Source organism: Merops nubicus, unplaced genomic scaffold (genome assembly GCF_000691845.1).
Source record: "Merops nubicus isolate BGI_N331 unplaced genomic scaffold, ASM69184v1 scaffold5658, whole genome shotgun sequence".
NCBI lineage: Eukaryota > Metazoa > Chordata > Aves > Coraciiformes > Meropidae > Merops > Merops nubicus.
The window spans coordinates 52,266-66,435 of record NW_008625010.1 but is presented as its reverse complement, the minus strand read 5'-3'; the positions used below and the strand labels follow the sequence as shown (position 1 = coordinate 66,435).

The window sequence follows — 14,170 nt, the reverse complement described above, 5'->3', positions numbered from 1 at the left end:
GAATGCCAAACCAGCAAAACTACAATGAAGCCAGGCAGTTGGATCCACTAATATAATAACAAAAACATATTTAAGATCCTCCTAAAGCGTGGCACACATTCTGCCTTTGACAGTTTGATTTTCTGATGCCAGTTGCTCCCAAATGCAATCGTCCAGTCAAAGGGAAATAAAAACAAAACAAAACGAAAAAAAAAACGCCTTTGCTCTACTCATCAGTGGTAAAAGCTGATGGGACAGGATTGTTTTCCTTTGCTGCAGCCCCCCACGGCCAGCCTTGGCCCGCAGCTATACATGAGCTGTGCTGTAGTGGACCTGACTGGTTCAAGTTAGAGACAGGCAGTTCGGGAACCCGCGTGCGCAGCCAACAATAATGTTCTGGCTACTGTATTTGTTTAACCTCGCTCTCCAGTGGATGGATATACAGTCTGTTAAAGCACTTATCAGTCTATAATGCCTTCACACTTCTGTGGGCAGAAATGTGCAAGTGTCGACAGGACCTTTTGCTGCAGATTGAAAATGTCTTTTGGCTTTAATGAGGCTGATGTTTGCAAAACTGAAGGTATAAAGTCTTATTTGGGCGCTGTGTCTTTGTGCTGTCTGTCTAGCGGGTAGCATTTGGCTGCTGTTTCTGCTGGTAGATGTGTTTGTGAGTTTGAGCACAATAGCAGGACACAATTCAGGGCTAATTCAAAGAATGATGTCTCCTAGGTGAGATCCCAGCATGCTGGGGTGGAAGGTGTTGTTGTTTGAGAGCAGCATCTTTATGTCCTACTGCTGTGCAGAAGAAATAGCATAAGTTTGATATGAATGAGCAGGAGCACACGGCAAATTGCTGGGTTACACTTGCACGTGCTTCATGTGAGATTATTCTGCATTGCTGTGCACTTGGAGCTCTCACTTGCTTTCACATCTTTCCCCTGGGCATTACTGAACAGCAAAAGGAGTAGGGGCAGGTAAAAACTGCACTTGTGAGCTCCAAATGCTGGTGTTTACTTGTAGGCTTGTGTAAAAGTTGAGCTGATTATTAAATCCCATTAGCAGAACTATTTCTCCTTATTCTCACTCTTTTTCTGTAGTTTCTGGCCCTGCTTCAACTGATGTCTTTGGGGTGAGTCTTTGAACCGTGCAAAAATCATCTGGTTAGGGTTTTGTTGTAAAATCAAAGCTCCATATTGTTTTTTCCACAGGTCCAGCTAGCATCCTAGATATTTTGATTACGCCTGGCTGGATGTCAAAGCCGATGTGGGTTTGGGATGGGGCCAGTCAGGACTGATTTGCAGTTTTTTCAGGTATACTATGTGAAGTTCATGGTTTTATGTGAGTTTGATTTGAACTCACCGGTTTTAAATGAAGTTTGCTTTGAATCTGGCAATAACAGAAATTCAAAGGAAAGCTCAAAGAATGCAGGTTTGCTTGATTTAAAAATTGAAATATATTGTTCATACAGACTCTTTGGAAGTGAAATAACTGCATTTTTTTGAGAAAGCTAAAGTCAAAAACACACATTGAATACACATGCAATCTGGGCCATCATCTAACAGAAATCCCTGTAGCTCCTATTCACTTTTCTAAAACTAAACCAACTGATATGATAAAATAAAATAGTCCTTCCATCTCCCACTCTTTTCTGAATCACAGCCCCCTATTACAAAACTCTGCTTAAGGAAATTTGCCTGTGGAAATGAACGCTATCATTTTTAAGGTAAAGTAGAGGAATTTGTCATCACGTCACCTTGCAAACAAACTATTGATGCCATGTCATATCGACTGTGGTGTTCTCATACACATAAAGGTCACTTTCCAATTGCTAGAAATTCCAGTCGAACCTTCAGCTGAAAACTGGGGCTCTGTGCTAAGAAAGCTGTAATAACATGTTAATTAAATATTAAATCTGCAAGGTCCAGACACCATCAGCTACTTCACGTTCAGAGGGGAAGTGGTGGTGCTGAGACTGGACACAGCAATTGGCAGTAGAGCTTTTGTTCCACCTTGCAGGAGACATCATCTACTTCCCAATCTCACAGGCAAATCCTGTTCTTCATTGAATGAGTAAAACTGACAGATGAAATTTCCTTTTACTTCTGGGCCAACTGAATCTGGGAGTAGTAGCATCCCCAGGAGTTTTAGCAGCTTCCAGTTGATAAAGGTTTTGTGTTGCTCATCTGCCTTCATGCCTTTGTCCTGGAGCAGTTTTTCACCCTCTGCCATCAGACCTTTAAGTATCCCAGTGGAAACAGGCAAAAGCAGATAAAGAGCACGAGACTTAAAAGAACTGTGTTATCAGATACAGAGAACAAAGAGAGGTTTGGAGTAGAAGCTGAAGTTCATGAGCATCGGGTAAGGGAAAGTTGGTAGTGGCACTAGAAGGTAAGAAAGCTATTGGAAGAGGAAGGACACAACTTTTCTTATTCTTATAATCTATGCTGCTGAATCTTGGATTTGGTTTTGAATTCTTATTTTATTTTTACAACAACAGAGTATTTTAAACTCATTGTTAATGCACACAAAAATTTCATGTATGTCCCAATTTGGAAAAAGTAACTTTGGAAGCTTTCTTTAAGTCTTAGAGGCCAACCTGAAGTGACTCAATGCTGACTTTCATAGTTTGGCAGACAACTGTTGACTCAAATCTTTTGACAGGACAAATCCAGAACACTTATAAAGAGACTAGTCCTAAAGCATCTCTGACCAAAATCTACAAGAAAACAGAGAGGAAATTTTCTGATGCCCCTTGAGTAAGCCCGTGTGTACAAGTTCCATGTGAGCTCTGTGAGCTCCTGAGGTTTGAGATGGTCATAGGAATTGGCTCGCTTTTGAGGTGTTTGCTGGAACCCAAATGGTGGCCTTTTTAATGGTTTGGTGCTCACTAATGTGGGCAATTTAATTTTTGCTGTAACTCCAACCCAGTTCCCAGACTAAATGAGAAGAACAGTGCAACAGCTTTCAGAACAGATTGGAGGTCTGTGCTGCAGTCGGCAAACTGGGTGGTGTCCATTTGGCAGTCAAGCTGCCTTATAATATTGGGCAATAAACAAGCAGGAACCTTTCTGATATTTAGCAACTGCACCATAGCCCCTCATCCTTGGGTCCGATTAACCTTAGGTCTGCAAGAACAATAACGTGTCTAAGAATAAAAGGTCTGGGTGACTGCCAGCCCCAACGTCTGGCAGTGGGGAGAGAAAGTTTTCATCTGGAAGGGATGTGTTAAAATGCTGCTTATGTCATGGCTGGGATTCTCTGGCAAGTGTTGAGTTAAATATAAATAACATTCTGCAGACCAGTCAGCTAAAAATTGTAGATTAATGAGATTTCATTATTATGTTTGAAATCTGTTCTTTAGCTGGATCTTCAAGCAACAGAGTATGTCCTGCTCATGCCTCCCTGGGTTTCGTATCAGTCCATGAGTATTTCCCTGCACTTGTACGACCTCACTCGGGATGTTGTGTGCTCCACAAACAGATGGTACTGATAGATCCCGTTCCTGCTTGTTCTGTGGTTGCTGTTTTGCAAATGGGACAGAGTATAGCCCGTCTCATCCCAGAAACCCACAGAATTTTCTGTCTTGGTGCAGAAGTGCTATCAGTACAGTCCAGAATAGAAAGGAGGGAGGGAGAGGCAGGAGTCTCACGTTTGGGGCAAGGTAACCCCTTCCACCCCAGAAGGGGGTTGCTCCTTACTGCCTGATGGACAAGGGCTCCCGATGGCACTTCACAGCCATACTTAGCTTGAAGATGTGATCTGGAGGAAGCCCTGCCGTGGGACAACAGATGGGATGTGTGCTGTAGACTTGCTCTGTCTCCAGCTGCCCGTGGGCATGCAGACAGGCGCGTCCACTCCAACCACGGCGTCAGCCGTGTGCCAGAGCTGAGTAGGGCAGCATCTGAGTCTAAAGAGCAGCTTTGCCTGTCTGCATTATGAGCTATTTTGATGTTACAATGTGAGAGACGAGAACCACCAGTGTATGCAAAGGCTGTGGTGTCTGGTTGTGTTTGCTCAATGGGAAGGACAGAGCAGCATGGCATCTGTATGTAACCCACTCCTGTGGGGAGGCAGATCCTTCACACGTGTCTGTGCTTCGTTGTCCCTTCTCTTTGTGACATCTGAGCACCTCTTTGTGGCTAATGGCTTTTGCTCTCAAAATACCAGTGTGACATGGGGGAATATCATCCTCTTCTTAAAGATGGGGGCATCAGGTCTGGAGAAGCCAAGTGCTGCCCAGAAGGTTGTGGTGGGACACGGTCAGGCTGAGCCCTCGTCCAGCGCCGAGTCCACAGAACCTGTAGTTCTTCTGCTACAGGACTCCATCAACACAACTTCACATTGCCTGAAGTCACAGGCTGGCTGGGAATCATTCACACGGGTGCCTTCCAAAATTTGCTCTTCAGCAAATTTCCCCATATTACTTTGAAGGAAAAGGTTATGAGGAAATGGAGTTGATTGCATTAGCAAATGCATTTTAGATGTGGCAACGAACTGAGCGCTCCCCATATATCACTTTTCTCTTTCTACTGACACATTCCTCTGTCCCCTTGAGTAAGAGAAGGGAAACAGGAGAGGCAGTTTGAAGAACATGTTGTCCCTGTGATTGACAAGAGGTTGTATAAATCAGTCAAAGGGAATCCTCCAGGCATTCCCTCTTGTGGGAAGATCCCACAGTGCTCCCTGGCCTTGTTCATTCTGTCTCTCTATGTTTGTGTACAAAATGTGTGGGTGGGAGACGAGCTGGATTAGAACCTCCGAGAGGAACAGACATCAGCTCTTCTAATTGAAAGCAGCTTCCTAGGGAGGGGTATGAGATGAGCTTCCAGTAAGTAGACACAAATAGTCCCTGAATAGTTTGGAGTAGATACTGAGCTCCTGTGGATCCCAGTTGCTGTGTGGGTCTGAGAACCTGGATAAGCCCCAGTGAGTGAAGTTCTGAGTCCTGCGTGATGCCGTCATTCTTCAAAGCAAATACTTTAGTGTTTGCTAACACCCTGAAAGGAAAAGTACATCGATCCCCTCTTCCCTTCACAGCTGTCAGGTGCTTTAGCTGCTGTTTTACATCACCGTAGCAAATCAGAGGATGTTAGGAAATCATTTATTTTCTCATAAGCACGAATCCCTATGAATTTGTAGCCGTGAGGAAAGATGATGCTCTGTCTTCCAGGGCATTGGAACCTGCAGTTTAAAAGTGGTGGTACTGCAGTAATAAGTGTCTTCATGCTTCTACCACCTTCTAGGGATGCCTTAAAAGCAGAGGTGCAAAAGAGTCTCCCAGCAGATGGTTGTCAGACTTGGCAGTTGTGTGATGCTCAGTAACTGGGTAGAATTGGAAAGGGGACATTAGAGCCTAGTGAGATGGTGAAGTCTGTAGGTGATGGGGACTGTTTATCCAAACCAATTGTTATTACAAAATCCTTAAGAACCTGTATGCCATTAGCTAAGTTTAGTAGACAGCAGCTAGTGTAGAAGAGGCTCTTGTAGCCACTCCTTACGTGTCTGTTAGACTTTTCCTGCACTTCTCAATTATACTCTTCTCCTAAAAGAACTTTTCACCCCAGTACTGCTTTGAAATACTTGTCTGAGGAGCGATGGTCCAGCCTCAGCAGGAGGAAGCTTATCTAACCTGTTCAAACCCCACCAGTCTACCGAGGCTGCCCTGCTCCGATGCACGTGTCTCAAACACAGGTTCTTTATGCAACGTTGAGGTTTTTGCTAATATTCTCAGGCAGAAGCAGAAACTGCTAGAGTTCACACACGCACACAAATCAAACAAGGCATTTGAAAGTTATCAGAGATTTCCAACACACCTCAGCAGGGGTTTATTTTGGGTTTGATTCAAGCTTTTGGTGAAGGTCTGGGTGATTTCTTAATACAGTTTTTCACTCATCCATTAAGTGGCACTTAAAATGCACCAAACATCAGTGCTTTTGTTTCTTTCATCCACCTTTTTGGACCAACAGAGCAGGAGACATAAGAATAGGAACAAAATCATATAAAAGTAATGAGACCTTTGTTCATGTCAAAGAGCTCTCTGACCATATAAATTGCAGATGTGGGTAAGATAAATTCCCTAGCTGGAGAGGTATTAAAATAAAAACCATGCTCCCAACAAGAGACAGGCTGCTGAAATGCAGGAAGGGAGCATTGCGAAATGCTACATGTCGAATTGCTGGCCTGGATTTCAGATGCCAAAGATAGTTTATGTAAAGTCTTGCTCTGCTGTAAAATGTAACACTATCCACTGGCTAGCCTCAATGAAGCTTGGTCCCAGTTGTTTTAAAAAATAAATAAACTAAAAATCTTCTTCCAGCCCATTAAAGCTGATTTATGTTTTGCCCATAGATTCCTCTGTGCTGGTTCTTGAGGGACTCAGATTATAGAGGTGATTACCTCATTTTTAGCCAATCTGGTTTCTCATTCCCAGGCATCCCAGCCTCTCTTTGCATTGCTCAGACTTTGCGTGCTGAGACCAAGAGGGCAGTTCCGTGCAGAATTACTGAGTGGGCATAGAATTTTGCATGGTTAAAAATATCTCTGTTAATTCTCGTTTCACTTCAGGACTTTCTTTTTATTCTAAAAATGAGGGAACTTGTTTATGGGAACAGCTTCACTGACAGCAGATCACCACCTGATTGCTCAGTTCAGGCTCTGCTTTTGGAGCAAAATCTAATACTGTCCCCATGAGAACATGACTCCAGTTAGCACCTGGTGCAGGTGGTCTAGTGGTCAGTCCTGGGCTCTCCTGTGGCTAACACAACTGCTAGAGATGGTTTGGCCTCTTGGGTTGCATTCATAGCCCCATTGCCACTATGCTGTGTGGCCACAAGGAATTCCCTCTGCCCCCATGCCTCTCAGTGACAGTCACTGAGCTCAACAAAGTGTTGTCAATCTTAACAGGTACCCTTCAGATGCTCTGAGAGCCTCAGCTGGCAGCATCATTCTAGTGCAGCACTAGCCTTTTGCATGGTGGGCATTTCCTTTCTCATGTTTGGAGAAATTCTGGAGAAATGAAGGCTATGATCATGTATGTGTCTTTTTTGAAGCAGCTTCACTGAGCAGTGTGGTTTCAGGGTAAATCCTACCATTTCTTGCAGCTTCATTTTCACGTCTTACCAAAGGAGAGCACTACAAGGCTCTCTGGTACTTAAATTCAGGCATTTTCTTCTTTGAGCTTGTCATCCATGACAGCATTTGGGATCCATCTACTTGTTCTTTGTTGAAAAGAGCAGCTTGTAATAATCCCATTGCTGCCTGCTGTGGAAAGTGCAGTAGGTGTAGGAAGAACGTGATTCCACTTACAGAAACTAGTTAACAAAACAAGAAACTAGCTTGCTCAAATTGGGTTGTAGAGACAGGCCTTTCCTGGCTACACTTGCTTCCAAGTTTGCATGGCCATCTGCAGCTTCCCTGGGGTTATGGTAACATGCAGGTTTAAATAGGACATTGCCTGAGTACTGTGGAGAGCATCTGCAGGCTGTCTGTGCTGTGAGATGATGTGTTCAGAGTGATCGTCACTTTGACTCCAGTGGGAAGAGTCATGGTCCGTTTGGGTGGGAGCAAAGTTGTTCTGAATGCTGTCAAAGACCTCGTACCAAATTAAGAGGAGACTGTTGGCTGCCATCCAGCTGCTGTGAGCCTTCAGCTCCTTTCCATGTTTCAGTTTTTCATATTGAGGGGAAGACCTGGAAACTTAACTTTTGAATAACCTCATGGTATTTAGAAACACCATTAATGTGTATTATTTTATTCTAGCAGTGTACCTGGACTTTTTCACACGCTTTAAAAAGTCATAACCCTTCCTCACTGTCATCTATGTTTGGTTTGGTATTTCTTTTTTCTCCTGTAGATGTGTCGAACTAAGGTGATTGACCTGAACGATGGTGTCTCTCAGTATGCCTGGTACCCCTGCACGGCCAACTTCCAGTACTCCCACATGACACATACCATTTTCTGGCTGAAGGTAGGAAATGCACGTGTCATTCAGAAGTCTCCTCTTTGTCTGCCTAGACAAAGTTTCTCCAACAGGCAAAATGTCATGGGACATCCTTCTCTGGGCCAAGCTGCTCCTCTCTTTGAAGTATGTTTAGTGCAAAATAGCAAAACAAAGCCTCTGAGCACTGTCTAGAGAGTCAGTGGTGAAGTCCCCTCCTGTGACAAGGCTATTGAATTTCTGAGAGGTTACAGCCTCCAGCTGCAGGACTGCTTGACTTGAGTTTATCGAGTTTGTGTAGGAGAGATTGGAAGAGGAGACTTCTGTGTGACCTGGGATGGGAATAGTTAGTGTAAAAGTCCTGGACTGACTCTTGGGTTTTTTTTTTTTAAGCACACCACCGTTCTCCACCTCAGCCTTTGTGGGGCTTTTGTTTTCCCAGGCTTATTTTTCCCAGCCAATGGTAGCTGCAGCAGTCCTAGTCCACTTGGTCACTGATGGGACCTATTATCTGGATCAGAAGCAGGAGACCATTGGTGTGCAGCTGTTTGATACCAAAGAGCAAAGCCATGATCTTGGTAAGACTGTATTTTATGAAACTCTCTCTTTATTGCTTGCTTAATCTGTTGGTACCCCTGTTCACAAACGGACCAATACTCCCACTCGTTTTTCCTAGGGCCAGACAAAAAAAAAAGTTCTAGCTTAATACTCCAAGCCCTGAGTTTAACGAGGGTTTGTTGAAAATGATGCATCATTCTATACAGCCATTTCTCCATACCTGCTCATGATGTGTTCAGAAGTGATTAGTTCCTCTTTAGTCATTAAAAGAAGCATTATTTCAATGCTTGACACCCAGCACCTCCCTGGAGAGACACTGACAGTGGCACAGGTGAACTGCTGCTAGCAGAGAGTGAGGGACCTGCACCAGCTGGTGCAGCAAATGCTTCTGCTTTCCAAGGTCTAGCTGGTCAAGTCTGTAGTCCTACTTGCAGAGAGGTGTCCACACCCATTTGATGGTCAACATTTTTCGTGCAAAGTATTTCAGGCTTGAAGGTCTAACACCAGGGCTCCTGTGGGCTGCTTGCATGGTAGAAGCTGTGGACCTGCCAGTTTTGCTGAAGTGCCAGGAGAGACCATTTTTATCCCTGAACCCAGGGAAGTTGTGTCTGGCACATTGATTCTGGTTCAGTTTAAGTTCCAGGACCAAGGACCTCACCCTAACTCCCAAATCTGTGTCAGGGTAAGACTTGCATAATCTCTTTCCAGATGCCCTCTGCCCCTTTTCCCATTGAGAAGAAAGCTGACCATGTTGTCCCAAGAGCAGTTTTTGAGGAGTCATATCCCCTTTTCCCCAGCTCTCTGTTTTACCGTAACTTTGCAGTTTTCATAGAATCCCAGAGTGGTTTGGGTTGGAAGGGACTTTTAAAGCTCCTCTAGTCCAACCCCCCTGCAGTAATAGGAGACATCTGCAACTAAAGAGGGTTGCTCAGAGCCTTGTCCAACCTGATCTAGAACGTTTCCAGGGATGGGGCATCGACCACCTCTCTGGGCAACATGGGCCAGGGTTTCACCACCCTCAGCATAAACAATTTCCTTCCTCTATCTAGTCTTAACCTCCCTACTTTTATTTTAAAACCATCACCCCTTGTCCTGTCACAAAGCCTGTCCCCACCTTTCTTATAGGCCACATTTAAGTACTGGAAGGAAAAGCTGAAACTCAAATGAACATTCTACTAGTGACAAGGAGAAAGGACACACAGGAGTGACAGGTGTTGAGTGAATATTCAGGGTAATATATAACTTGGTGGGATGTGAAAGAAAAGCAAGTATGCGTGGTGTCTGTTGTCCAAGAACAACCCAAGGTTCATAGCAAGTTGTGCAGGTTGAGCCAGGATAGCTCCCAGTTCACCAGAGCCCCTGGATCAGTCTTGCTCTCCTCTTTTTGCAACCCAGTGGCACATAGCTCTTTCCCGACGAGAAATAAATAACGGAGACACAAGCATGCCAACAAATACTTAATGTGACACTTTATAGAGACAGACAGACAGATTGTGAGAGAAAAAAGAACAAGAAAGAAGAGCAAAGAGGAAACTGAGGGTTAGGTTTTGAAATCCTCGATGGAGTTGCAACATGAGTTTGGCATGGCTCAGCCTGACGCCTGGCGACCTTCACAGCTGAAGTGCCGCCTTCCTCCTGGAAAAAACCCTCTGACCTTTTCAGAAGAGCTTGGCCTGGAGCGGAGGAGAGGCCTAGGTAGGACACCCAGCAGTTCTCACTCAGGCAGAGCTCCCCGTCACTGATTTGTCTGGGTTCTGGGTGCAGCATTAAGCCCTTTTCCTGGATATCGTATTTGATGTGTGGAATTATCACAGTGGTGAACGAGAAACTGCGGCTGAGATGCAACTTTTGGCATACACTGGGTGCAGGACTGACTGCAGACACTCAACCAGCCTTAAGCAGAAGCCAATGGCAAACTAAAAGTGTGCCCAAAAGGAAGTAGCAATAATTTAAACCTTGATCAGTCCTCAGCGTGGAGGACACTCCCATGAGCAACATGCAGTCTGTCCAGAAGTGTGGTTTCCCACCTTGATCAGGGCAAGTTTTTACCGTGCGGACTCCCAGAAAATAACAAGAAGTTTCTTCTGAGTCTCAGCAGGAGCTGGAGAGGTTGGGATGCCAAACACCTCAATGCTGTTACTTCAGAGCCATTGTGGACACTGAAGCTTGGCTGCTGGGCTCTTTGTAAGAGCTCCTGAGCATTGAATGGGTGGATACAGAGCTACCAAAACAGAGGCAAGGACAGAGACCGCTCTGCCTCCTCTGCCAAGGGCACCTGTACTATCTTCATTGGTCTTTTGCTAACGAAGGCAGGCTAATTCAACGAACCCAACCTGTTCAGAATCCATTTACCTTGCCAGGGTCAAAAAACACCAACAACTGCAGCCCAGCTCTGAGGGTCTGGTTTGTTGTGGACACCACCTGAGTGCAAGGAATAAAATTGAAGTGTATAAACAGCCTCATACCATAAGGTCTTTCTTGGCTTTCCATCAGAGAAGGCAGAAACTTCCAAGGAATTTGGGAACCCGGGATTTTGAGTATTAACTGCACCTGTTTGTAAGTGAGAAACGTGCACCATTCCACCAGGAGCTGATATCAAAAGACCTGTGGGAGGCAAGTAGACAGGGAGGTTATTTCAGGGTCAGGTAGAGACCAAAACAAAAAGAGGTTTGCTTTTTTGGTTTTTTATTTTTTTATTTTTTTTATTACAGGAAGACTTTTTTAAAGTAGAAGGTGGGAGATAGATGTTTAAAGAGACTGGTCAGAAGTCTGTCTTAATTCACAGGAAATCACTTTCTAAGGAGAAAAATGAAAACTTTTTTATTCCTTCCCCTTTCAATCGAGAAACTTGAACTGGAAAAAAAAAAAAATAGAAATCCCTGAGCCAGTTAAACATGCAAATAGAATTTATTTTCTTTTCAAACTTGTAAGTGTATCAGGGTAGCCAAAGGGCCTGGGCCAAAGCCATTGCTGGGGGAGCTCCAGTGAAGCGAGTGGAGCCGGAGCCAAGCTGATCCTCGGAGCGGTGCCACGGAGCTGTGGAGCAGGGCTTTGCAGGCAGCCGGCAGGCTCTGAATCTCAATTAATGAATTTTGAGGCCAGCCGACAGCTGCCTGTCCTTTGAGTTACCCCTGAGATGGATTTGGCCCATTGGAATTCAGGTTGCCTCTGCTTGAAGGTGGGAATTTCTTCCTGACTATCACCGTGTGCCTTCTCTGCTGAAAGAAAGGGATTAAGAAGTCTCTCTGCCACTTCTCAGGTGCTTCTGAGCAACTCGACCTCTTGAGACACTTTTATTTTCTCAAGACATAATTATTTTCTTCTCAAATGAGAAGAATAATCAGGTGAATATCTTCACCTGTAAAATCCTGAGTGGGTCCATCACTCTTGTTTCTCTCTCTAGGACCATCTTTGCCTATTTGAGCAAAGAGCAAGATACCCTGAGGCTGAAAACCACCCAAAAAAAATCAAAACTGGGCACATTTAGTGTAGAGCTCCTGCAAAAGAAGTTTTTCTGCTGAGTGCTAATGACATGTAGAGCTACAAACAAGCCACTGGTGTGCTGCCCATGGTGCACAAAGCCACCCAGCCTGCCGGCACTATTTGATGTGCAGTGTAAAGGCTCCAACTGTCCTCTCAGACCAGTTTACAATAGTGTGACTCCGCTTCCTCCGTGCTGGTTGCTCCTGATTTAACAGAGCACAATAGAAATGTAGCTGCGGTCTAAAGAAACTGCTCTGAGAGCCTGCCGTGCTCACGGAGAGAATGGCAGCCTTTCTTCAGCTGTCTGGAGGGATATACTTCTTGTCTAAGCTCTCCAGAGTGATTTGGGAAGCCCCTCCAGGCAGCTTACCATAACTTTTCAGCTCTATAGGGCCGTCCCTATGGATGAAATGCTTCTGAAGTGCCCATGGCTTCGGGAAGCGATTGTGTTAAGTCTGACCCTTCCTCTGATCTTGTCTCTCCTCTGGCAGGTGTCCACGTCCTGAGCTGCAGGAACAATCCCCTGATTATCCCCGTCATCCATGACCTCAGTCACCCTTTTTATCACACCCAGGCTGTCCTCATTAGCTTCAGCTCCCAGTTTGTGGCCATCTCCGGGGTGGCCCTGCGTTCCTTCCACAACTTCGACCCCATCACCATCAGCAGCTGCCAGCGAGGACAGACCTACAGCCCGGCGGAGCAGAGGTGAGCCTGTCAGCCTGCTTCCTTCTGCCTCGCCACCCACCGCCCCCGCCGGGGCTGAGGAGGAGGCAGGAGGGGCACAGCAGCTGAACCCTGCTGACCCTTTTGTGCGGCTGCTAGAAAACTGGCAGTGTTCTCATTGATCAGGATGGATGGGACATTTAACCCGCTTGGGATGCTGTTAGTGAATTATTTCCTCTTCCTTTCTCCTCCCTCTTTTATCCCGAGCTTGGAACTGGGGCCCATTAACCGGCCATACATCCCCCAGTCCAGCATCGTTTTCCCCACTCACACACCAGCTTCAATCTAAACGGCTTTGTGCTGCTAGAGTGCCACAGGGACCTCCCACGGAAGCCGTCGCACCCAGACAAAGTGATGCTTGTGCCCTGGAGGGGCCGGATCCTTCCAAGGTGCTCGGTCCCATGTGGCGGGGGCTGGGCTGCCGGCATTCGTGGCACTTTTCTGGCTGGGTAAGGGCCCCCAGTACCTCTCTGGATCCGACCCACGTTCTGAAAAGCTCTGTGGGACCCCCCAGGATGAAAGGTTTATGGCTACCGTTTTATTCTTGTTGTTATTACAGACACATCAATAGATCACCACCAACCCCTCTCAGTCTCTGCTTTACAGCATCCCACAGAGATTGTGACCTTTCGTGGCCTCTGGTGCAGCAGCTTCATGGATCCTTTCAGCGAGGCAGTGAAAAGAAGGGAGAATTTAGCAAAACCCCTGAAAGAATATATTTTTTTTTCCTCTCTCCTTTGTGAATTCAAAGTTGTGAGCAGTCGTCATGCCATAGAGGCAGCAATAGTAAAACAAGTTCCATATCCCAGCAAACCTCTGCTCAGCCTCCTAAGCAAGCTGTCAGGTTTTTTGATAATGTTCTGGCTTGGTGTTAGGACCTGCTTTTATTCCAGGAAAGGTGGGAGGGTGAGAAGGGGGAAGGAGAAGGGAAAATAATGAAAAAAAAAAAAAAAAAGAAAAAAAAAAAAAGAGAATATCTATAGCTAAATCAATCCAGTCAGTGTGTTCTGACCTAGATTCAAGGAGTCTGATCATTCTGTGCAATAAGTTGTATAAATTCAGAGGCCCAAAGACAGCAGGATCAAGTTTCAGATGAGAAGTCGAGTTGTGGAAGTTTGGCCAAATTCTAGTGCAGGAGTGGGACAGAAAAAGAGTGAGAAAGACCCAATGGAAGGAGATGGGGAGAAGCAACAGGGAGCTCGAGAGGCCTGAGATGCAGGACCACATTCCTCCCTCTCAAGTTTGCTGTAGGAATTGAACCATTTGTTCACTTATGAAATTAGAAGTGCTCTGTGTTTAGAAAGTTATTTCCTTCATAAAAAATGCATTCCCCTTAGGCAAAGCTGCAGTGGGCCTCTGCAGCCCAACAAACTAACCTTTAGAAGTCTCTTGAAGAATCACCCGCCGTTTGCCTCTTCTTTTTGATTTTCTTTTGCTTCTTCTAGCATTGTTTTGTTTTCATGAGGCACTGAACCATCTCAGCCCCTTGCT

At 45.3% G+C, this 14,170-nt stretch overlaps 1 protein-coding gene across 1 annotated transcript in view; it reads left to right on the top strand.

The window, feature by feature from the left end:
- PAPPA (pregnancy-associated plasma protein A, pappalysin 1) overlaps positions 1–14,170 on the top strand; it is a gene marked incomplete at its 5' end in the record, with an annotated part of 71,698 nt that overhangs the window by 10,654 nt on the left and 46,874 nt on the right. The window contains 3 exons of the mRNA XM_008945526.1: positions 7,832–7,945; positions 8,358–8,493; positions 12,448–12,661. Coding sequence (XP_008943774.1) covers positions 7,832–7,945; positions 8,358–8,493; positions 12,448–12,661 — 464 coding nt within the window. The remainder of the gene's footprint in view (positions 1–7,831; positions 7,946–8,357; positions 8,494–12,447; positions 12,662–14,170) is intronic.